Source organism: Pimephales promelas, chromosome 2, assembly GCF_988280905.1.
Source record: "Pimephales promelas chromosome 2, fPimPro1.hap1.1, whole genome shotgun sequence".
Lineage (NCBI taxonomy): Eukaryota > Metazoa > Chordata > Actinopteri > Cypriniformes > Leuciscidae > Pimephales > Pimephales promelas.
Genome location: NC_142770.1, coordinates 25,439,378 through 25,464,645, shown reverse-complemented (window position 1 = coordinate 25,464,645; position 25,268 = coordinate 25,439,378). Strand labels below are relative to the sequence as shown.

General features: G+C 41.3%; 1 protein-coding gene, 1 long non-coding RNA gene and 1 pseudogene across 2 annotated transcripts; 1 reads left to right on the top strand and 2 right to left on the bottom strand.

Moving 5' to 3' along the window:
- Nucleotides 1-3,775: 3,775 nt before the first annotated feature.
- On the top strand, nt 3,776-11,451 carry tm4sf1 (transmembrane 4 L six family member 1). The gene is made up of 4 exons (XM_039657360.2): nt 3,776-4,012; nt 7,992-8,063; nt 9,750-9,892; nt 10,974-11,451. Exons 1-4 carry the CDS (start codon nt 3,836-3,838, stop codon nt 11,170-11,172), a joined length of 591 nt encoding a protein of 196 aa, XP_039513294.1. The 5' UTR covers nt 3,776-3,835; the 3' UTR covers nt 11,173-11,451.
- A 5,593-nt stretch (nt 11,452-17,044) lies between these two features.
- Nucleotides 17,045-19,966, bottom strand: LOC148995880 (uncharacterized). The gene is made up of 2 exons (XR_016145905.1): nt 19,611-19,966; nt 17,045-19,204 (listed from the first exon to the last, which is right to left on the bottom strand). It is a non-coding gene; the product is annotated as an uncharacterized LOC148995880 (long non-coding RNA).
- Nucleotides 19,967-20,132: 166 nt separating this feature from the next.
- On the bottom strand, nt 20,133-24,056 carry LOC148995879 (uncharacterized; annotated as a pseudogene).
- Between the last annotated feature and the right edge of the window lie 1,212 nt (nt 24,057-25,268).

The window sequence follows — 25,268 nt, the reverse complement described above, 5'->3', positions numbered from 1 at the left end:
GTCAAGCGTCACACTAGACGCGGTAGACACGAATTTGACGGGCTATTCACATCCGGTGTGAACGCACAGTCAGTCGTTTACACAGATCCATGTGAATGGGCATCGTTTTGACAATGGTGTTGTCTGTACGTGGAAAACTTTAAGCATATGGTTGTCATGTCAATGTACACTGAGGGCAAATCAAAAACCATGACAACTAATGAACTTAGACAAAGAAAACATGAGCAGGAAACAGTAAGACTCAAACCCAGAACAGTGACACTGATGAAATCAATTCTTGGTTCAAATGTTGATATCTTACTATGTGATTTTATAGATAGCATATTAAGTTCATGTTTTGAAACCTGTTTTGGTTTTGATTCAGTTTAATGTAATTTTCAACAAGAACAACCCTCTTTATAGGCTAGAAGTCTAATGAGTAGTATTTATTTTTAATTATTTATTCATTTATTTAACAGGGACCGTATACGGTCAAACATAGTCACAATACAAAGCCTGTAACTGATGCGCAGCATATAGAGTTTGTAGCTAATGCTAATTAGTGGTAAAGTAAATTAAAAGTAAAGCCTAATTAGTACACCGCTGCATATGACGCCACAGCATTCGGCTGATGTAAGGGTGTATTTGTATGGTTGTGATCACAGCAGAAAAGCTCTCGACGTGTGTCAGGACGCTGGAATCTGCTCCCATTCATTCTCCACAAAGGAAATAAGGGGTGGAGGACACCTTTGTGTGTCTTTAGGAAACTCATGGCTGAGGTGACGAGCTATAAGAGTAAACTCGTTACAGTTATCAGGAAGTCGAGTCATTGCACTTCCGTTGTTTTCTTCCCCCATTAGTCTGATTAATTTGCACTCATAAAGGGAAGTTTATAAGGTCAAAATATGTCCTGCCAGAGGACTGTGAGAAAGAAACATTTGAATCAGTTTTATTAAATGTAAAGTTATGACTGGAAACTCCGACTGAACGAGCCATGTTTGAAGAGAACACATTCCTTGTCGTTGTAAAAAAATGAGTTATGACAACGTGTGTTTTTACATTTCTTTAACTCCTCAAAATAAGTTTTCAAATTTCAACTCTTTTATGTCATACAAGATTTTGCTTCTAATTTTTTTTTAACTCATTTGAGCTCATTTTTTAAAAGTCAGTTTTATATACATCCAAGTTGATTGTAGTTTGAGGCAGGAACTTTTTTTTTGATGATAATTTACTCAGTTTATTAACTGTATCACTTATTACAGATAAAATTAATAATTAATTACTGTAGTAACTTACTTGAACATTGTTGCATTTTGTTATGTCTCTGTTACCGCTGTTTAAAAGCCACAAGAGGCGGTGTTACAGTGATTTACACACTGCTTCACGACATATTCATAACAGATTGTTTTATTACTGAGGGTCATGCATCTCTGTTGTAAAAGACAGAAGTGTGATTAATTGTTTTGAACTTGCACTTGCAGTGTACTTCCAAAAAAAAAGTATATTTATAAATCATAGTTAATAGTGAACATGTGTTTCCCATACTAAAGTGTTACCCATTTAATATTACTAAACTAGAATGCAATTTAGTGTCTAAAAACATTACATTCAGTTCACACTTAAAGGGATACTCCACTTTTTTTTTTTTAAATATGCTCATTTTACAACTCCCATAGAGTTAAACATTTGGGTTTTACCATTTTCTAATCCATTCAGCCGATTCTCTGATATTTAGAAGAATATCAGTAACCAGACAGTCAATGAGACCAAAAACTGTCTGGTTACTGATATTCTACTAAAAATCAGAAAATCGGCTGAATGGATTCGAAAACGGTAAAACTCGACTGTTTAACTTGGGGAGAGTTGTAAAATGAGCCTATTTACAAAAAAAGTGGAGTATCCCTTTAAGTATGTTCTTTTAAAGTATATTACGCCTGAAATAAGTGCTTCTTACAGGGTTTAAAGTATGACAAAGGGAATAGAAGTTATAAGCAGATGTTATTCACCTCTTTTTAACACACATGCATAGAAAGTAAAATGTTTTACAGATGGTTTTAATAAAGTTTTAATAAACCACCATCATATGAACGGTATACTAAACTTCTGAAGTACATTCACTGATTTTAGACCATCAAAGAAACAAGACGTTCATCAAGACGGTTCTACAACATTCATTCTTGTCGTACTACAGATGCTTGAGAACATTCTATTTTTGTTGTCGAACCCCCCGAAGCCCAGCTCAACACAACAGTGGGCGTCTATATCCTCTATGGAAAACTGATGAGTTACGTAAGTTAACGCACTGTAATACTTCCTTATAACAGGCTGCTTTATTCATAAAGCCTGATTACCAGCGTCTAATCCCGAACCACAGAAAATACCTGTGTTACTTCATGTTGGTCTTGCTTAATAAAGATTTTACACCATTACCAAACGTGTCCGCAGATAATCTAAATATCAATGTTGTCTCAGACGTTCCCAGGAGATGTCAAAACTAAAGACATTGAGGAAAAATCATCTGAGGAGAAACATGCGAGGTCTGTTTTCTCTGGGAGAACGTTAGGACACTTCAGCAAAGTCTCAGCTTTATATTAAAGAGATACAGTATCATTTGTGATCTCTGAACCCAACATCACTAGTGTGTGTCAGCAAGTGATGCCATCTAAAATTAGAAGTGTTGAATCAAGACATCTGACCACATGTGCCTTTAAAGACAAAGGAGTAGTTCCACAAAACATCAGCATCTAAAATATAAAAATATTCAGCATCAAATCACCATATTAGACTGATTTCTGGAGGATCATGTGCCACTGAAGACTGGAGTAATGTTGCCCGAAATACAGCTTTGATCACAGGAAATTACAGTTTAACATTATATTCACACTGTAAAAAAATATTGTTGGTTTAACTTAAAAAAACAATGAAGTAACCTGGTTGCCTTCAAATTTTAAGTTTAAAAATTGTGTTAATACAACGGAGATTGATTTAATCATCAGAAACTCAAAATATTGTAACTACATAAATTATTTAAGTTGATTTGAGAAAAGAAAGCATGTTGTGATTACAAATCATGAATAAATTGTAATAATTTTTCACAATATTACTGTTTTTACTGTATTTTTAAACAAATACATGCAGCCTAGCTAAGGAGAAGACACTTCCTTCAGTGTCGTATATTACAATTACAACACTGTAAAAAAAAAAAAAACATTTTTCTTTTGTCAAATCAACTTAAATAATTTATGCAGTTCAGATAACACAATATTTTGAGTTTCCGATGATTAAATCAATCTCCTTCATTGTATTAACTAATTTTTTCAAGGCAACCAGGTTACTTATTTTTTTTTAAGTTAAACCAACAATATTTTTTTACAGTGATACCTCATGCCAACTTTTACTGTTAATAAATCTGTTAATAAAGACTCTCCATCTATCGTCTATATGTCGTGAGCCTTTGTTGTCAGAAACTGATACTTGTAGAAATACAACATTAGATTCTCTTTCTAAAGGACTACCTTGTAGTTTCACGACCTCGAGCACGAGGTTAAAACTGCAAAGCTACATCTCAGCATGATTTAAACTGGTTGAGATTTGATTGAATCTCTGAATATCTACAAATCACAAGTTTTGTGGGAAAACAAAGTCCCCCACAGTGTTCGGGTCATATGGTCTGCCGGAGAGTTTGCGGTCACACTGTATAATGTCAGGCTGTTTCCTGTCTCCTCCTCCTCCTCGGGACAGCGGCTCGTGGGGGACGAGGAGGGGGGGTGGTCTCTTAAAATCCCTCCACTCCTCCGTCCACCACCCTAGTTCCCTGTCCCGGATTACAATCTCCGTCCCTCCGCTGCGTGTGAAGATGTGTTCCCTGGGCTTTGCCAGGTCTCTGGGATTCGCCCTCATCCCTCTCGCCACTTGCTGCATCGTGGCAAACGTCCTGCTCTTCTTTCCTGATGGGAAGATGATATACATTCAGGACCATCATGTGACCCCATATGTCTGGTACCTTATGGGGATCGGAGGAGGTGGTTTTCTGGTGAGTTTCAGATTTGTGTTCGTGTAAATGTTGTCTGGTGTCTCTCTTCCCAAGAGCAACAGACTGAATAAACACTACAAATTGTCTTAGTAAAAATCTAAAAATGGTAAATGTTTTAAAGGTTAGTGTTTGGGTGAGAGGTTAAGATTGAGTTGAGCTAATGAAAAATCACTGCAATGAAGAGAAATCACATATGAAGAGTTCAGATGCAAAAGCCTTTAAGTCCCATTTTAAATTTTCTTCTAGAATGATCATTTTTATCAAGCTTATATATTTCAGGTCAGTAATTTCACTTAAATGACAATGAAGATTACCTATTAATTGTCATTTAAGTGAAATTACTGAACTGAAATATACAATCTTGATAAAAATGATCAAATTTCAGATGGCACTTAGAGAGGCTTTTGCATCTGAACTCTTCATATATAATAACTTGTAAGGTTTTGGTTTGGGGGTTAAGATGTAGTAAATAAGTCAATGGGAATGTTCTTGTTCAGAAGCGGTGCAGTTGAGTGTGTGGGATGAACAACAAACTCTCAAGACAGTTTGAAAATATTTTATGATTTGGCACAATCACTCATTCATGATCAGATTCAGCTGTTCCTGCCCACGCCCTTGATGGATAGACTTACTGTAGACTGGGTTTAGGCATGTTAGACTGATGATATTATTTGGGTCTGATTGTGTGAATTTGGGTGACTTATACAAAACTTCTCCTAGATTGGGTTTGAGTCAATGTTATAAAGTAAACTTCTGGGGATTTCTTGGTTGAAATGAGCAATAAGCACCTTAAAAGAGAAATATTGAGATAACACTTAAATAAATGGAAAAAGCGACCTTATTATAGGCTAAATCTGAGGAAACAATGAAACACATAAGCAATGAAAGCTTTCCTTGTAATGGAATTGAGCTTAAGCTGGAGGACAAGCACTACTTCAAAATCTTCAGATAACCAATATGTTTGCCCAACCCGGTCTCATCCCAAATCGTCATATAACTGACGTTTTGGGACGTCTTTTGACCATAAGTCAATATTCGCCTTTTTAGGGCCCCCTTCGGTAGATGAGGTTATGGGATCCTAACTCTACCCCATACCTAAACTTAACCCTAAACCTAACCCGTCACCTAACTGACGTTAAAGGTAAAGCGTCAGTTGTATGACGGCCCGGGATCGCCATCTACCGACGTTTAAGGGGGCCCTAAAAAGGCGGATATTGACGTATGGTCAAAATACGTCCCAAAACGTCAGTTATATGACGATTTGGGATGAGACTGTGTTAGTTTGCCAATATATATGTAAAAAAAAAATGGCTGTGAAATCTACAGTTATTTACTGTAAATTTCACAGCAACATTACTGTATACTATTTTTTTACAGTAGAATATTGTAAAGTTTACAGTAAGACCTTAAAAATGACAGTTGTCCAAGCATTACAGTTGAAATCACAGTAGTCAAAGCATTACTGTAAATAATCACAATTTAGCCACTACAGTACTGTAAATAGTAAACTACTATAATTTTTCTTTTTTTATCATATCTTTCTTTGTACCCCGTTCAACTATTGAATGAACTAGTAACAATTTGCTCTGTAACTTTACAAAACTTGTAATGAAATAGCCTCATTTACAGTGATTAACTCTTATCTACTGTTTATACATAGTTCCCACAGGCGAATTAATGTCACGTGACCTCCTCGGAGACGCCATCTTTAGGGGCAAAACCGCTGTGTTTATCATAGGCGTTTACATCGTTTTACAAACAAATATTTATTTATGTTTATATTGTTATGCAAATCATGAAAAGACGAAGTGAAATAGATTATAAAGAGACTATTAAAACAAGACAGAGAGAGGTACAATGCGAACATTTCATTCATAAATGGTGTGGATCCGTATGCAGTAACGAAGGAAGCACTGAGCACTGATTATGCAACTTTGCCTCAGATACAATATTTTCATGTGTACCATTATCTGGTATTGGTGAGGAGTTTTTACACAAGTGAGCAATTCCGAGACTGGAAATCACTGGAGGTGTACGATCAGATTGACGTGGGGTTGGTTTGGTGACGTTTGCTCAAGTGCAATCAATTGAAAAGTAACTTAGTCCTCATAGCGAAGTAGCATGATGCTAATCTGTCTATTAAAAAGCCATAGCCTGCACAACCTTTATTCCTATGTTCCCCTTAAAACAGTCACCGGTGCTTTCTGTAATATGCATGTAATGTTACTTGCGGGCGTCATAGTTCGGTGCATGAATACAAAAATAAATAACTCGCGTGCAATTTAATTAATGTAATGCGGAACTACATTATTTGCGGGATCTTTAGGGACATAATTTGAGATTGCAATGCTGTAAAAGTGAGATCAAACAGTGGAAACAATGTTGTTTTGTATTTTTTTAATACCTCGTCATTTTGTTCATACAGGACATTATTCAAACTGCAACGTGTTAACTTATATTTGTTTACACTCGCAATAAAACACAACATTGTGCTTTTGTCAAACAAATTCGTGCGTGTTTTGAGTGAGTTTCTTGCCTGTTTATGCTCGCCAGCCATAATCTCCGTCGTTGTTCGGACAAAAGCTATAGTCTTCTCACATCCATGGAGTCTAATGACGGGTATAGTGTAAAATCCCGATTTAACTGAACATCCGGCACGATTTTATCATCCATTGACCCAGCAGGAGATGACCATTTTCCCTTTATAGCACGAAACTCATTTCACTTCGTTCAACTCGTATTGCTTCTTCTAATGTTTTGCCCTAAGCAATGGCGCCGGGTCGGCAAATGCCCGTATGTTGTGACGTCATGTGGGAACTATGTATAGTACTGTATTGTATACAATACATAAAAACGTGCTTAACTGTAACTTAAATCACAGTATGTATTTATTTTACTTCTACAATAAAACAATCAATACTGTAAATTCAACTAAAATCACAGTGTTTACATTTTTATTTTATTTTACAGTGAATACACAAAATACTGTAAATGTAAGTACAGTACCCTTACTGTAAAACATATTTACAGTAACTTACTGGCAACAATTAACCAGTAAGTTACTGTAAATACAACTAAAATCACAGTATTTTATTGTTTTTGATTTCACAGTATATACATAAAACCCTGTAAATGGAAGTACATTATCATTACTGTAAAAAGTATTCACAGTAACTTACTGGCTAATTGTTGCCAGTAAGTTACTGAACATTTTACGGTAATTTTTTTTACAGTGTACCAATCGCATCAGGGATGTATCGGTACCCTCTTATCACGATTCGATACGTCATAATACCGAACTCACGATACGATATTATTACTCCAAGACATATGATAAAATGTTAACAAAAAATGTAATGTTGATTGAAATTGCATTTCAATTTTACATAAAACTCTTACGACAAACATGTCTTCTAATATCTCCATTTTTGGTGTATACCGATCTGCAGCGGACACATTATTGTTGCACTTTTGTATTGCGATATAATATTAGACGATAAATTGTTACAACCCAACGCGATCTCACGGCAATTCGTACGTATTTTACGAGATGGCTAGTTTGTACGAATTAATGCTATTTTTGCTAAATCGCACATATTTTACGAGTTGACCAATGGGTATGAATTCGTACGAACGACCAACCCATGACCCTGCCGCTAAACCCACCCATCGCTGGGGTTTAGACTCTTCGCACAGATTCGTATGAATTGGTCGTGAGATAGAGTTGTACAAGCCTAGTTCCTAGTCAAAGATATCTTCATAATCTTTCATCAAAATGCCAGATTGCTCCACATCCAACGCAATTTTCCATTCCTGACATTACCAAACCACTTTTCACAGTCCATGGGTAAAATGTTCTAGTCTTATTGAATGGTTGAATGATTCTGACATTGATGTCAGAAGTAAAATGCAGTAATTGAGGTTCAATTACTCAAGTAGCTGGTTGAACTGTACTGAAAAACTGCTTGTCCACATTCAGGTGCTGATCCCGGCCTGTGTGTTTCTGGGAATGGGGAAGTGTGTGGACTCCTGTGGGACAGAGAGCTGTGCGGTGAGTGTTGGGAAGGGGGTCCTCAAGCACAGGCTGTACAGAAGTGTGTTTCCCCGAAAGCATCATTAACCAACTATGGTCGCAAGTTCTGTCGTTATCATAGTTCAACTAATCAGTGTTTCCTGAAGCCATAGTTCTAACGAAACATTCGCAAACAGCGTCGCAGAGTTGAGTGTTTGGAACGACAGATAAGCAGAGTTTCTAGTGTTCTCAGAAGGTCTCCCATCCAGGTGCTAACCAGGCTCAGCCCTGCTTAGCTTCAGTGGGCAACCAGTCTTGGGTGATATGGCTGCTGGCATCTAGCATTAATGCGATCTGAAACTAAAGCAATAAGCCCCGCGAAGCCGGCAATTTGCAGTGAATGTAGAACAGTAACAACACCCCGTTGTTAGCTATGACGTGGTGCGGAGTGCCTAAAAACCCTTCAGCTGTTCTAAATTCACTGTAAATCACGGTTTCAAGGGGCTTATTGTTTTTATAAAACGGTTTGTACATAAAAATATTCATTTTAATATTTATTTAAACACCGGCAACAAAAAATATAATGTTAACACATTTATTCCTCCGCCAAGCAATGTAATTCCAGAGCGGTTGCTAAGCAACACATGCAGCAACAAAGAATCACAAACGGCAGTTGCGCAGTAACACTTATGTAATTCGCTCACAGGTGTGTGTGTGTGTGTGTGTAGTAATTTACAGCGGCTTCGAACGTGGCTCAACCAATCAGAATCAAGGACCGGAATTATCCGTTTTTATAAAGATTCATTAAAGGGTTAGTTCACCCTTAGTAACGAATCAGTAATTACTCTCCCTCTTGTTGTTCAACCCCGTTAGACTCAGTTCAACCCCTCGTAAGACCTCGTTCATCTTCAGAACACAAATTATGATACACTTGCTGTTTATAAAAACGTCCTGCGGTTAACGTGAATGATGTCAACAACACTGTGAGGCAGTTAGCTGTCACACAAGAGTAAAAAAGAGAGGTTATTTAAATTATATATTTCGAGCTCCGTCAACAACTTTAAAGGGGTTAGTACAAAATTCGACTAGCGAATCAGCGTTTCTAAAATCATTGTCTCCGTTTCGGAGAAAACTGATTTTATTTAAGTTTTACCGCTAAGTTTTGTACACTAGGCCTGCAGAACGCGCTTCCGGAAGTAAAGAAGCTGACTGAGATTCTTTCGGACACACGTCAGCAGGTTTCATGCATAAGACCCACACAGAAGGAAATACATAAAGTATTCTCGTCGCTAGATAAACTTATGGTTGAGCCACTGTAGTCGCTGTAGCCAAGTTTCAATAACATTGAAGCCAATGGAGGAGTGAGACTGGTTTAATCAAAAATATCTTCATTTGTGTTCCGAAGATGAACGAAAGTCTTACAGGGTTGGAACAACATGAGGGACAGTCATTACAGACATACTTTTTATTTTTGGGTGAACTAACCCTTTAAAAGTAGGTATTACTCCACCACCTGCGTGACATCATTAACCGATGTGGTTGAACGTCCAAATGTGACAGTGCGGTTTCGGGAAACGGTCGTGTCTAGCTAGCTGATTTCTTCAACGATGCATCGTAATATAGTAGTGAAGCAGTGAGTTTGAGCGTTGTACAGGAAACACACTCCTGCAGCCAGATTCCTCAGTTTCACACTGTGTGTGTGTGTGTGTGTGCGTGTGTGTGTAGATGTGTGGTTCGGTAGTGGCGGCTCTAGTGGGGCTCTCCGGCTCGGGGTTCTGCTTCCTGATCTCCGGTGTGGCGCTCCTGAAGGGCCCGTACTGCTTCACCTCAATGGGATGGGAATCTCCTTTTGAGGGTGACGGGGGACGGTGAGCTCTTCTTCCCTTTCTTGTTGATATGCATTGATGGTAACTTCAATAGACAAAAGTTATACAAAAGTATAAAAGAGTAGTTCACTTAAAAAAACAAAACCTTTGCTGATAATTTACTCGCCTCCATGTCATCCAAGATGTCCATGTCTTTCTTTCTTCAGTCGAAAAGAAATGAAGGTTTTTGATGAAAACATTCCAGGATTTTCTCCATATAATGGACTTCAATGGGAACCAAACGGTTCAAGGTCCAAAAGACAGTTTCAGTGCAAACGGTTAAAGGGCTTTAAACGATTCCAGACGATGAATAAGGGTCTTATCAAGCGAAACGATCGCTCATTTAATAAATAAATAACAAAGTTTAAGTTTTATAAGCTCAAATGGTCGCCTTGCTCTGTTCTGTGATGCGCGTTCGTGACTCTCCTGTTCAAACTCGTTTATCAAAATGAAAAAATCTTTTTTAGATTCAACTCGTTCATTTCCTTCGTTTAATCAACCAAATGACACGAAAAAAGATTTTTTTCATTTTGATGAACGAGTTCGAACAGGAGAGTCACAAACGCATCACAGAACAGAGCAAGGTGACCATTTGAGCTTATAAAACTTAAACTTTGTTATTTATTTATTAAATGAGTGATCGTTTCATTTGATAAGACCCTTATTCATCGTTTGGAATCATTTAAAGCCCTTTGAACAGTTTGCACTGAAACTGTCTTTTGGACCTTGAACTGTTTGGTTCCCATTGAAGTCCATTATATGAAGAAAATCCTGGAATGTTTTCATCAAAAACCTTAATTTCTTTTCAACTGAAGAAAGAAAGACATGGACATCTTGGATGACATGGGGGTGAGTAAATTATCAGCAAAAGTTTTTTTTTAAAAGTGAACTACTCCCACTAGTAATGACTCAAGTGTTACTACAGGAACTACTAATAATTTGAATCAGTATCTAAAGTGAAAAACATGAAAACTACCTAATATACGGACTGAAGTCATTGTAAGTTTTGTAAGATTTTAGTTGTTCATTAATGAGGGTCTCTGTAAACAGTCTCTGAAGTGTTGTCCCGAACTGATGTGTCCAGGTATTTGCTGGCTCCAGACACATGGTCACGCTGCACTCAGCCGGCTAGCGTGGTGGAGTGGAACGTGACGCTGCTGTCGATCCTGCTGGGTCTCAGCGCGCTGGAGTTCCTCATCTGCGTCCTGCAGCTCATCAGCGGCCTGGTGCACGCTGTGTGTCGGCCCTGCTGCTACAAGCAGGAGTACAGCCTGAACGCTTGAGACACACACACACACAGATACACCACTGCAGCCGAGATCCCATGTGTTCTGGATAGAACAAACGTTTGTATTGTATACTAGCTACACTATGCATTTTGCTAAAACATAAAAGTATTTTTGTATGAGTTCTGGTCATTTTGTACAGGAAGCTGTTTTGTAAATTATTTAAATACTGAGAGTAATAGAAGAACAGTGGATGAATGTTGTTTTATTTACCTGTGAACACTGTAATATGTTTTGAATATTCTCTTCAATAAATAAATATAGGTTTTTCGAGTACTTTTTGTCTGTTTTGTTAAATCAGTGGATAATTTCACATTTTTTGGGTTTCAGCATTTGCAGTACAACATTAAAGGGAGAGTTCACTTTGAAATTAATTTTTGGTATGTTTTATCTTACCTCAAGGGCACCCAGATGTAGGTGTCTTTGTTTCTGCAGTATTTTCAATTTTGATATTTTTAGGTCAATCCGTTCTTGTCTATCAATCATATAATGGAGGTCTATGGTCACCACCTCAAAGAGCATGCACAGAGAAGTCCAGATTAAACATGATTTAATGACTCGTAAATGTAAGGACACATTGACGGCCTAAAACACGAAACGAGCGGTTTGTGTGAGAAAACGAATGTTCCCTCAGATCACTTGGACGTGGCTGTGGATACAAGAGGTAAAAACGATATAAATACTGTTTGTTTTCTCACACAAACCACTCGTTTCGTGTCTTAGGCCATCAATGTGTACTTACATTTACGAGTCATTAAATCATGTTTAATCTGGACTTCTCTGTGCATGATCTTTGAGGTGGTGACCATAGACCTCCATATAAATATCAAAATTGAAAATATTGTGGAAACAAAGACACCTACATCTTGGATGCCCTTGAGGTAAGATAAAACATACCAAAAATTAATTTCAAAGTGAACTATCCCTTTAATGCAAACAATCCCCTGGGAAGTGGTTGCTGTAAGCCTCAGTGTTGCAGGATTAATCTCTCAAACTTAAAGCCGTGTCACACTGTAGCATTTGCACAAAGCCTTGCTGGTATGTGTCGGTATGGTATCCTCTTGGTACGTGTTTCATAGACATGCTGATTTATGACGTACAACATAACGCAACGCAAACATAAGCAACACTAAGTACGTGAGCACAAACTCTTTAGTTTACAGATCTGTTGAAAGGTATTTAGCCTTATCCTGATTTCATGTGTTTTTTGTGTATAAACAGTTCAGATTTTCAATCCCTACAGTATTGCAATCTGAATAACTGGTCGTGCTAACTATATCAGCAAAAAGCAGAACCAAATGCTTTAGAGAACCGTAACTCCGTCTTTCTGTGTTGTATTGTCCTTTCAGACCAGCTTCAGCCCATCCCATCTGAGATGCAACTGCATCTCAATCAGGTTCAGTCTTTGACTAGATATTCAAATCTCCTGCGAAGACTTCAGATGAAGCAAGCTCTGAATCAACATCACTGATGCTACATTTTATATACATTTCCTAATAATTCTTCACGCATGTATTCATTACTTAAATTACACTGTAAAAATGAATACAACTGAATATGTTTAATCTAATCAAAAAAAAATAGGCAACAAATTACAATCAACATTATTAATTCAATTTAACAAATTAGAATTGAGTAATAATTAACCAAGTGAATTACTTAAAAGTTAACCATTTAAAATGAGTAGAATGAGTAGTATATCGGAAAAACAGACTGACGTCAAAGATGAATTGAAAACTCTTTTTTTATTGCCAACATTGCAGATACCTGACGATAACAAGCAGAATCACTGAAGGAGAAAACTGTAATTTTTAAGTCACCATTGTGGAGATAAGTATGTGTTTTAGTTGGGCTCTTGCGCCTTACATTTATAATGTTGTTTGGCTGTTATACGTGAGTTATAACAGCCAGATGAACAATTAGATAATATGATTTGATGGTGTTGGTTGTGTTTTCACATAATGATTATTTAAGTAATTCATTTGGTTTCAAGTTTCAAGTTTGTGTTTATTTATATAGCACATTTAAAAACAGCAAACAAGGCTGACCAAAGTGCTGAACAATACACATGATGAAGAGAAAAAAGAAAAGACAGAAAATACAAGGACAAACCACACATTCATAACAAAAACTCACAATGAGCTAAAAGCTAAAGAAAAAAAAATATGTTTTAAGAGAGGATTTAAAAACAGTTAAGGATTGAGAAGCTCTGATATAAACTGGAAGGCTGTTCCAGAGCCTAGGGCCAGCAACAGCGAAGGCTCTGTCCCCTCTGTTCTTTAGCCGTGATCGGGGGACAGACAGTAGACTCTGATCACCAGACCTCAGGGATCGTGTGGGGTTGTGTGGGCAGAGTAGCTCAGACAGATAGCTTGGTGCAAAGTTATTTACGGATTTAAAAACAAATAAAAGAATTTTATACTCGATTCTAAAATGCACAGGTAGCCAGTGTAGAGATTTTAAGATAGGTGAAACATGATCAAATTTGCGTTTTCTTTTGAGGAACTTTGCAGCAGCATTCTGAACTAGTTGGAGACGAGCAATAAAGTGTTTGGGTATGCCAAAGTAGAGAGAATTGCAATAATCCAACCGTGATGTAATGAGCGCATGAATGGCAATCTCTAGTGTTTTCTCAGAAAGGGAAGATTTAATTTTAGAGAGAAGGCGTAATTGAAAAAAGCAAGCACTAATCACCGTATTTATTTGTTTTTCAAATTTGAGGTTTGGATCCCAGAGAACGCCAAGGTTCTTGATGCAAGATGACTTTCGATCCAGATAGTTCAGATCAATGTTGCTGCTATCATAGTTGTCATGGGGGCCAAAGACTATAACCTCGGTCTTGGATTCATTCAGGAACAAAAAATTTTGAGAAAACCACATTTTTACTTCCTCTAGGCATGCAAAAAGAGATTTTAGAGCAGTCTCTTTGTTGCGTTTCAGAGGGAAATAAATTTGTGTATCATCTGCATAGCAGTGAAATAATACACCATGCTTTCTGAAAATGGAGCCAAGAGGAAGCAAATAAATGGAAAAAAGAATGGGTGCGAGGATAGACCCCTGCGGCACTCCACATGAGAGTTGGGCTGGTGAGGAAGAATAATTACCCAGTTTGACGGAGAAAGTTCTATTTGTTAGATAAGATCTAAACCAGCTGAGGACAGTTCCCTGGATGCCCACAGAGGACTCCAGTCGGGACAGCAAAGTTTTATGATCAACTGTATCAAAGGCCGAGGTTAAGTCTAGCAGTATTAGGATCACAGAGTCACCAGCATCAGTTGCTAACAGAATATCATTAGAAACCCTTAAAAGAGCAGACTCTGTGCTGTGCAGAGGCTTAAAACCAGACTGGAAAGTTTCAAGAATTTGATTTGTGCTAAGATGAGATTGGAGTTGATTGAATACCGTTTTCTCCAGTACTTTTGTAATAAAAGGAAGGGTCGAAATAGGTCGAAAATTATTGAAATCCCTAACATCGAGTGAAGGTTTCTTGAGGAGAGGTGTAACGGTCGCTTGTTTTAGTGTATCAGGGATAGTCCCTGTGCTCAAGAATTTATTCATCAGAGACACCAAACATGTACCAACCGAATCAAAAGTTTGTTTCAAGATACGAGGAGAAAGAACATCAAGAGAGCAGAAGGAAGGTTTCAAATGGACAACAATTTCTCTGAGAGATAGAAGAGAAACAGGTTCAAAGACACTCCAAATGGGTGAAGAACAGTCCAGTTCAGGCAGGACATTAGCAGATGATTGCAACTGGGATCTGAGAGAAGTGATCTTCTCACAGAAAAACCTTGAGAAACCTTCACATAATGATACTGAAGGATTTGAAATCACAGTTATAGGAGGATTGAGAGCAGACTTTAACACAGAAAATAAGGCTTTTGAGCTATGATGATTTTTTAAAATTAAATTAGAAAAATACTTAGACTTAGCAGATTTCATAGCTTTTTGAAAAGCACTGAGGGAATTTTTCAGCATTTCATAAGAAATTTGTAGCTTATCATTTTTCCATTTACGTTCAGCTCTTCTACAAGCTCGCCTCAGAGAGCGGATGGTATCATTGAGCCATAGTTCAGACTTAGGTTTTGACTTTTTAACTTTTAAAGGAGCAGTGGTATTTAAAACCTCAGAGCATACAGTATTAAACAGACTAAGATGTTCTTCAGCATCCACGTCAGGTAGGGGTGACTCCATGGATAGAGACAGACACAACTCATTAAAAGAGTTAGAGAATTCCTCATGGAAACAGGGTGAAAAGGAACGAGTCCATTGTGCAATAGATGAAATGTGCGATCTTGTAGGAGGAAGGGACATAGAAAACATTACAGGCATGGTTAATTTTTAATTAATAATAATGATTGTAATCTGTTGCCTCAATTTTATTAATTAGATTTAATATAGTCAGTCATACTAATTTTTACAGTGTAGCTCATTCTTTCTGCCTTTAATGCATTGTTTAAATGAATACATTATTATCTAACTGTGAGATTTGTATATGTACATTTCTGAAAATCATAATTTAGACACTGCTAACAGATCACTCTAAATTGTAATGCAGACACATGCATTTTCTACGCTATCCCACGACCAATTCGTACGAATTCGACGCATGATTAAACAGTGTCTAATTAATACTAATTCGTACGACCTCACTCGTACGAATTTGTACGATTTGTCCAAACCCACGTGATGGTTAGGTTTAGGGGCGGGGTAAGGGTTAGGTTATTCGTACGAATTCATACGAATTGGCCAATTCGTAAAATATTTACGATTTAGCAAAATCGTACTAATTCGTACGATTATACGATAATAGGTCGTACGAATTAGACACTTTTTAATCATGCGTCGATTTCGTATGATTTGGTCGTGAGATCGGGTTGGCATTTTCTGTCAAGCTGCTTTGAAACAATATGTATTGTGAGGCACTATAGAAATACATGTGAATTGATTTGGATGATACTTGCGTTTCACAGACTGGTAAAATTCTCCTTTTTAGGATTTTCTGGTCGAGAGTGAACTTCATCCACCCATCTTCCAAACGACTTCTTCTATGTGAGGGATGCTATAAGCATATCCCAGTGTTTCCCAGTCACACCAACAACACACATTTTGTGATGTCTCCTTTATCTGATGCATTCATTTCATGTCTTGTAGTCTTTTCTAATGAGCTGATGAGTTGAGTCAGGTGTGTTTGATTTGGAAGAGTTTGGAAATGTGCTAACCCCTCACAGAATGACCTATTGGCTCGGCCAGGACTCAAGCCGGGGGCGTCTTGCTGTGAGGCAACAGTGTTCCCGCTGAACCGCTGGAGCAGAACTATCCACTTTTGAATAGCAGAACATTCTCTCAGAAGTTTTGAGGACCAGTGTCTTTGTGAACGCTGACCTCTACTGATACGAGGCAATCCTGCAGTTCCTGCGATGGTGTCCTTGGCTCTTGAAACTTGCTGGATGAGTCATTTATGTACTTTTAGAGGAATGGTGGAAGCTCAGCCAGTTCTGGTCCAAGTTTAGTGATAATGGTGGTGTTCCAGAACCCTGAAAATAACTTTGTAACACTTGATTGTCAATCATCCTCTTCCTTATCTATTTTATTACGCCTGCAGCTGAGACATCATGGAGACTTCATGTTGCTTAAAATGTTTGGTTTTCTAAGTCAATATTTTTGTTTTTATAATTCTGTACAAGCTTGACAAATATCCCCCGAATGAAAATTCATTATTTACCCTCCCTCACGCCATTACAATTTCTAAACCTGTGGGACTTTCTTACGTCTGTGAAGCACAAAAGGTGAATTTTTAAGAAATAGACTGGATAAACTTTTTGATATAATGAGGGGCTGTAGCAAATAACAAAACATAATGCAATACTTGTGCATAATTGAATAGGAAATACTTTATTAAGGTCGAAATGTAATACAATCTTGAGCCTATAATGTCAAGTCAAGTCAAGTCATCTTCATTTATATAGCGCTTTTAACAATGTAGATTGTTTCAAAGCAGCTTTACAGTGATAATTGGAGATTAAAATGTATAATACAGGATTCTATCACTTCGGCGTAGCCACGTGAACCAGAATTATCCCGACAACGATTATCTGTACAGAGGTAAAGGGAGGGAGGCCTTCACAGGAAGAGACTGGTGACACTTCAGGACTGCGTTGTCGTCACGTCCAGACGCAGGTCCATCACCAGATCTGGAGTCAAGTCAAGTCACATTTATTTATATAGCGCTTTTCACAATACAGATTGTATCAAAGCAGCTTCACAGTGATAACATGAAAGTAGCACAACACAGATCAACAACATTGCTAAACACTAAATAACCCCAACTGAGCAAGCTCAAAGCAAGCCAAAAGCAAGGCGACAGTGGCAAGGAACCAAACTCCATCAGATTGGATGGAGAAAAAACCTTGGGAGAACCCAGGCTCAGTCGGGGGCCAGTTCTCCTCTGGCTTACATTCATATTGTTTAAATATAAATATTAAATATAAATATTGTTTATGAATTAAACGGTGCCATAACATATCGCAGGCGTTGAGTCGTCTCTTCACAGGCGTTGAGTCATCTCATCACAGGCGTTGGGGCATCCGAAATCCCCGTGAGAGGCTGGACACAAAACTGGACCTGACGAACGCCATTTTTCTCGGGACAAGCGTCCCGAGATAACAGCAGAAAGGCAGATGGGAAATAATTAGCATAGCTGATGTTCATAATGATTTCCGTTATAACTCACAAACTCTCCGTAACCTGAACTCTCCGCAACCCAACCATACGCGCCGACCCGTTTGTCTAAAAGGCTTTTGAGCCCCACTGGTGCGTTAAGCAGTTTCAGTGGCAAACGGTTCCGTATGGCATAACAGAGGACTAGAAGGTAAGCATTATGTGAATGCTTGACTAAAGAGAAGCGTCTTTAATCTAGTTTTAAACTGTGTCAGCGAGTCAGAGGCTCGGACCGTATCGGGAAGGCCATTCCAGAGTTTTGGAGCTAAATGCGAGAACGCCCTCCCTCCTTTACTGGACTTCGATATCCTAGGAATGACCAGAAGCCTTGAATTTAGTGATCTTAAGGAACGCGGTGGATTGTAGGGCGAAAGAAGGTCCGTTAAGTACATAGGTGCTAAACCATTTAGGGCTTTATAGGTTAGTAGTAGTACTTTGTAGTTGATGCGGAACTTAATAGGTAACCAGTGTAGAGATGATAAAATCGGTGTTATATGATCATATTTTCTTGACCTAGTAAGAACTCTAGCAGCTGCATTTTGTACTAACTGTAGCTTGTTTATTGAGGATGCAGGACAACCGGCTAATAAAGCATCACAGTAATCTAGTCTCGAGGTCATGAATGCGTGAACTAATTTTTCTGCATCAGAAATAGATAGCATGTTACGTAGCTTAGCAATGTTTCTAAGGTGGAAAAAGGCTGTTCTTGTAACATATGAAATATGATTTTCGAACGACAAGTTGCGGTCTAGTATAACACCCAGGTCTTTTACTGTTGTGGATAAAGTAACAGGACATCCGTCTATATTAAAGTTGTATTGTAAGAGGTTTTGTGAGTAGTTTTTTGGACCAATAAGTAATACCTCCGTTTTATCTGAATTTAATAGCAGGAAATTACGCATCATCCAGCATTTTATATCTTTGAGACACTCTGTCATTTTAGATGAGTTAGTGTTTTCATCTGGTCGTGATGAAATATATAATTGAGTGTCGTCAGCGTAACAGTGGAAATTAATTCCATGTTTTCTTATAATATTACCAAGTGGCAGCATATATATTGAGAATAGCAGAGGGCCTAAAACCGATCCATGCGGTACTCCATAGTCTACTGACGTTATCTTTGATTTTTTCCCATTTAAACAGACAAAATGAGAACGGTCCGATAAGTACGATCTAAACCAGCTTAATGCCTGTCCCTGGACACCGGTGAAGTTTTGTAGTCGATCAAAACTTTTAGTCGGAGTGTGTCTGTCTGTGTGTCCAGACGCAGGTCCTCCATCAGATCTGGATGCGGCCTCTATCCGGCAGACTGCGATAAACAGAGAGACTAATATTAGCGTAGATTAGCGTAGAGTACATCAGGATTCTTGGGAAGTGTTCCCGGTTCCGGCTGACCTAATCTATGCAGACTAACATTGAATTATAGTGTTATGTGTATGCCAGGCCAAAGAGATCTGTTTTCAGTCTAAATTTGACCTGACAGTGTACTTCCTGGTTCTGGTAAGAACTCCAGCTGCTGCGTTTTGGACTGAAGTTTGTTTAGCGTGCAGGGCGACCACCCATACAAGCATTACAATAATCTAACCTTAATGACATGAACACATGAAATGGAAGCTTAAGCGTTAAGTTCTGCCAGGAAGACTCAATCGTTGTGTCACTAATTACGATCTATCCAATCGTGTCTAATGCTTGCGGTATAAAAGTCCGGTACTTACACATGTTTGAGTTCGCAGATGCTGACGCTTTCATTGACCTCCCCACCACCTCCAAGATGGTTCCTTCCCTCCCATCCTACCACCTCCAAGATGGTTCCTTCCCTTCCATCCTCCCCACCACCACCAGGATGGTCCCTTCCTATACCTCCCGGCCCCGGGGGGGGGGGGGTCGGCTGCGCCCCTGCCTTCGTCTTCAGGCAGGAAATGCAGAGTCCGGACCCTCGGATTGCGAGCTATGGACGGGGCCTACGCCAAAGAACTTAATTGCTTGCTGGGCTATCAATACATGTATTTATTGTTACAGTATTTATTCTCCCGAGTCTTTCTGGTAGAACTAACTGTTCCACATTTGTCAATGAGAGACATTTGTCATGTGGCGTAATTTATATATATAAAAACGAGCCAATGGCAAAGAAATGCCATGGGTCTGCGGAATTTGCATAGCGTATCTCCGCCTCACCCCATAAAAGGAGGAAGCGGACGCAACCGCAGTATGTTTTCGCTTCGGAGCCAAGAGCTTATCTTCACTCCACAAGCCACAAGACGTGGGTTGTCTTCGAGATGAGCGGCTCTCCAGTGTTGGTGTGACGGCGGTACCCAGCGAGTCTTCACTTTGCCTGCAGTCTGTGTTGCAGTCTGCCGGACTCGGTGTTTTCTCCCTGGTCGCCTCAGCGCTGTAGAGCTTCCTCTCCTGAAAGAGTGCACGGTGCTCGTCTTTTTAAAGATGTCTCGCCGGTGTTTTTCTGGTTGCGGACGATATCTGTCATCCTCTGATGGGCACGAGTGTTGTTTTGTGTGTCTGGGCTTTGAGCATGCAAAAGCAGCACTCGTGGATGACTCATGTTCTTTTTGTGGGAACATGACCATCGCTACACTGAGATCGAGACTCAATGATCTGAAAGTGAGAGTCCCCGTATCCACCACCCGTTCTGCTTCCTCTAACAGGGCTAGTAGTTCGGCTGGGGGACCAGGTGATCTGAGGGTTACGGTGTGGAGTAATCCGACGACACGTCCTCGGACCAAGCCCCCCTCTCCAGTGTTGCAACCCGTGAGTGCCACGGTGATTCAGGCGGGGCTTTCTACGGAGGTCCCTCGTGTTTCATTCGGCGCCCCAGAGGAGGACGCGATGTCAATCGCGACATCACAAGGCGAGCCTGAGTCATTGGGAAGTGATGATGCGGCTGCGTTGCCTCCCTCGGGAGTCTCAGCGTTGCCCGTATCGGATCCCGAAATGACTGCTATAATGTCTCGGGCAGCTGCGAGCATCGAGCTAGAGTGGAACCCTCCGCCCTGCCCTGTTCGCTCGCGGTTGGACGATTGGTTTTTGGGTGCGGCTGCCGCTGCAAAACCACAGCCAACCCCAATTCCTTTCTTCCCGGAACTGCATGAGGAGTTGGCGAAGTCATGGAAGGCTCCTTTGACCTCCCGTGAACGTTCGTCGGCTTTCTCCGCCTTTCCCCCCCTCGACGGCGCAGCTGCCCATGGGTACACTGGGGTCCCTGCGGTGGAGCGCTCAGCTGCCATGCATGGTCTACCAGGCCCAGCTGCTCAGAGATATGCACGAGGGCGGGACTGATCCAGGGATGTTTGACAAACTGCGTGCCGCCACTGACCTCGCTCTCCGGGCGACGAAAGTGGCCGCGCGCTCCCTGGGTCAGGTGATGGCCACTAACGTGGTCCAGGAACGTCACCTTTGGCTAAACCTGGCTGATATGCGGGACGCTCAGCGGACTCGTCTGCTTGACGCCCCCTAATCCCAAGCTGGCCTGTTCGGCGGTGCGGTTGAGGACTTTACCCAGCAGTTCTCGACCGCTCAGAAGCAGTCTGAGGCGATTAAACATATTCTGCCCCGACGGCCAGCTGCTGCCTCCACCCTTCAGCTGTGGCTTCGCGATCGAGTCCTGAGGTGGGCATGGCATCACGGTACGCTCAGAGTTCCAGTGACTCCGACCTGCCGTCAGACCTTCATCCCGTGGAGGAACCTCAGCTTTGAGCTGAGGTGTTCCCCTAGAGCAAGTTTCCAGGTATGTTGTCTCCACAGATGCCTCTGCCACGGATTGGGGCACCACGTGCAATGGGCATGCAGCCACGGGCTCCTGGACAGGACCCCAGCGCCTCATGCATGTCAATTGCCTCGAGTTGCGGGCAGTACACCTTGCCCTGCACCGCTTCCGTGCGTTGCTCAAGGGTCAACACGTACTAGTCCGTTCAGACAATACCGTGATTGTAGCGTACATCAACCACCAGGGGGGTCTACGCTCTCGACGTATGTCGCAACTCGCACGCCACCTCATCTTATGGAGTCAGAAGCACCTGAGGTCCCTTCATGCTATCCACATTCCAGGAGTTCGGAACTGTGCAGCCGACGAGCTGTCATGGCTCCGTCCAGTCTCTGGCGAATGGCTACTCCATCCCCAGTCGGTCCAGATGATTTGGGATCAGTTCGGGGACGGACAGATAAATCTGTTTGCCTCCCACGACTCATCCCACTGCGCCCTGTATTACTCTCTGACCGAGGGCATGCTCGGCACAGACGTACTGGCGCACATCTGGCCGCGGGGCCTGCGCAAATATGCGTTTCCCCCAGTGAGCCTTCTCGCACATACCCTGTGCAAGATCAAGGAGGACAAGGAGCAGGTCATTTTGGTCGCCCCATACTGGCCCACCAAGACCTGGTTCTCTGAACTGATACTCCTCGCGACAGCACCTCATTGGCCAATTCCTCTGAGGAAGGACCTCCTTTCTCAGAAACGGGGCACCCTGTGGCACCCTCGCCCCGATCTCTGGAGGCTACATGTGTGGCTCCTGGACAGGTCGAGGCAGGTTTAAGTACCCTGACACCTGCGGTGGCGGCTACTATCACTTCCGCTAGAGCGTCGTCCACGAGACACGTCTATGCGTTGAAGTGGAACCTTTTTGTCAACTGGTGTTCTTCTCGCCGAGAAGACCCCCTGAGATGCTCAATCAGTGTCGTGCTTTCCTTCCTGCAAGAAGGGTTGGAGCGAAGGCTGTCTCCCTCCACCCTGAAGGTGTATGTGGCTGCCATTGCCGCATATCACGAAGCAGTTGAAGGTAAGTCTCTGGGGAAGCATGACCTGATCATCAGGTTCCTGAGAGGAGCGAGGAGACTGAATCCTCCTCGTCCTCCTCTCGTACCCTCTTGGGACCTCTCAGTGGTTTTAAGCGCCCTGCAGAGGCCTCCCTTTGAGCCTCTGCAATCAGTTGAGATTAAGTTCCTGTCTCTTAAGACAGAGCTCCTGGTTGCACTGGCCTCCATCAAGAGGGTGGGGGACCTGCACGCATTTTTCGTTGACAAAGCATGCCTGGAGTGCGGGCCAGCTTACTCTCACGTGAGACTGTGATCCTGAGACTGAGATATGTGCCCAAGGTTCCTAACACTCCCTTCCGGGACCAGGTGGTGAACCTGCAAGCGCTGCCCCTGGAGGAGGCAGACCCAGCCTTGGCACTGCTCTGTCCAGTATGCACCCTCCGTGCTGACGTAGACAGAACGCAGTGTTTCAGGACCTCAGACCAGCTTTTTGTCTGTTATGGTGGGAGCCAGAAGGGAAGGGCTCTCTCAAAGCAAAGGTTGTCTCACTGGATAGTGGACACCATTGCTTTGGCTTACCAGCAGCAAGGTTGACCGTGCCCCCTTGGTGTGACCAACACCCAACACATTCGCTAGATTCTATAATCTCAGAGTGGAGCCTGTGTCCTCTCTTGTACTCGCTCACCCGGCCAGTACTGGACCCGCTCAGGTGTCTTCGCTTGCTCGCCATTCCACTCCACCGACTGGATAAGTGCGATTTTTTCTCAGCTGAGCCTTCTACTGAAGCCCTGAGTTCCTCCAGCACTGTTGATGCTGACGCCAGTGTCTTGCTTAGACCTCAGTTAGGTGCCTCCGTGTGCATGGTTCCTGCTAGTAACCCCCACATGTGTATTTCCACTGTAAGCCTCTCGGAGAATGTGTCTTCCCTCGGCAAGCCACCTTGCCACCCCTGGAGTTAAGATTCTAGCCACCCTACGGGTTGGTGACTCCAGTGTTCCTCCATACGAAGCCCCCTGGGCTGTATGTGTATTCCTAAGTCCTCCCCATGGGTAGGCGTACTGCGGCATATTTCCTCTGGGATATGCTCCCCAGTGTACCTTGGTATTCCTGTGTAAAGTAGGACTCCTCGTCAGTAAATTAAGTGCGTCAGGGGTTCAGACTTGCGCAGGGCACTGGAAGACAGCTGTGAAGGTGGCGTGATTACACGGGGGACCCCCATTCTCCGTCATCCGACGTAACTCGGAGTGACTACGAAAGGGATCGTCTCGGTTACGTATGTAACCCTTGTTCCCTGAGTAGGGAACAGAGACGTTACGTCTCCCTGCCACTTCCGCTGTACCGCTGGGTAGACGCCTGAGTTAAGTCTCGGCTCCTCAGCGAAGACATACTGCGGTTGCGTCCGCTTCCTCCTTTTATACTCACGTGGTGAGGCGGAGATACGCTATGCAAATTCCGCAGACCCATGGCATTTCTTTGCCATTGGCTCGTTTTTTAATACTCAACGAGGATTGGCTTTCTATGCGAAACCCCCATTCTCCGTCATCCGACGTAACGTCTCGGTTCCCTACTCGTAACCGAGACGTTTTTCTCAATTGCTTAAACACATTTTTTTAAACCATGTCTCGTATTCTCAAAACAGTAGCTTAAATCCTTAACATCTCACCCAATTCCCCAAACATCCTATTTTCAGGTCAAAATGAAGCTCTACACTCAAAACCTTTTACTCTTGCAGAAAAACCAAACTTTGCCCTCAGACATCACACACAAGCCCGCACAACACACACACACACACACACAAACTACAACATAGGCTTACACACTGGTGCAATAAATTCAAAACAACATTTCCAAAACTGTTAAGTTATGTTGCTTGTGGTTCCCCCCTCACAAACCTTTTCACATGATTAACACAAAAGGCACAACCAATGGATACACTGGCACATTTTGTTATTCCTTAATGTACTGTACAGTACAATACACCAAAAAACAATAATAAAAAAAAAATATCATCCACATCACAGGCTATATTGGCCCTAGCCAGGCAGCGGGGGAGAAGTCCTCTTCTCATGTTCCCTGCTGGCACGTATCAACTGAGATATTTGGCAGGCTTCTTCCATTTCATCATCTTTGTGTCCTAGAAAAATAGAAGTACGGATCACCGTAACTTTAACATCCTTTTTACAAAATGGAAGCATTCAGAAAACTCTGTATGTGAGGCAATTTGATGCATTTCTTTTTATTACAGGGCAACAGCTACAGTGCATGTATGTGTTGTAACAGCACACTGTTAGTCAACATGAGAAAAGTACCCAAAACCCTATTGATTTTTTCGCAATGCAATCATGTCGTGTTTTTTGGTCCCTTGTCTGCCATGCACAAACACACTTACGCATTGGGCTGACTACTTTTCTTTACAATTTTTATCCATTCCATACACCTTCTTTGGTTGGTATGTTATGGAATAAATGGTCTAACCTGGACAACATACAAACCCAATTCCATAAAAGTTGGGACACTGTACAAATTGTGAATAAAAACAGAATGCAATGATGTGGAAGTTTCAAATTTCAATATTATATTTAGAATACAACATAGATGACATATCAAAT

Excerpts from the sequence above, each read along its gene's own strand:
- tm4sf1 (XM_039657360.2), top strand. The coding sequence starts at position 3,836 with ATGTGTTCCCTGGGCTTTGCCAGGTCTCTGGGATTCGCCCTCATCCCT. Across the intron at positions 8,064-9,749 it reads GTGGGACAGAGAGCTGTGCG|ATGTGTGGTTCGGTAGTGGC; the intron begins GTGAGTGTTGGG and ends GTGTGTGTGTAG. Across the intron at positions 9,893-10,973 it reads TTTGAGGGTGACGGGGGACG|GTATTTGCTGGCTCCAGACA; the intron begins GTGAGCTCTTCT and ends TGATGTGTCCAG.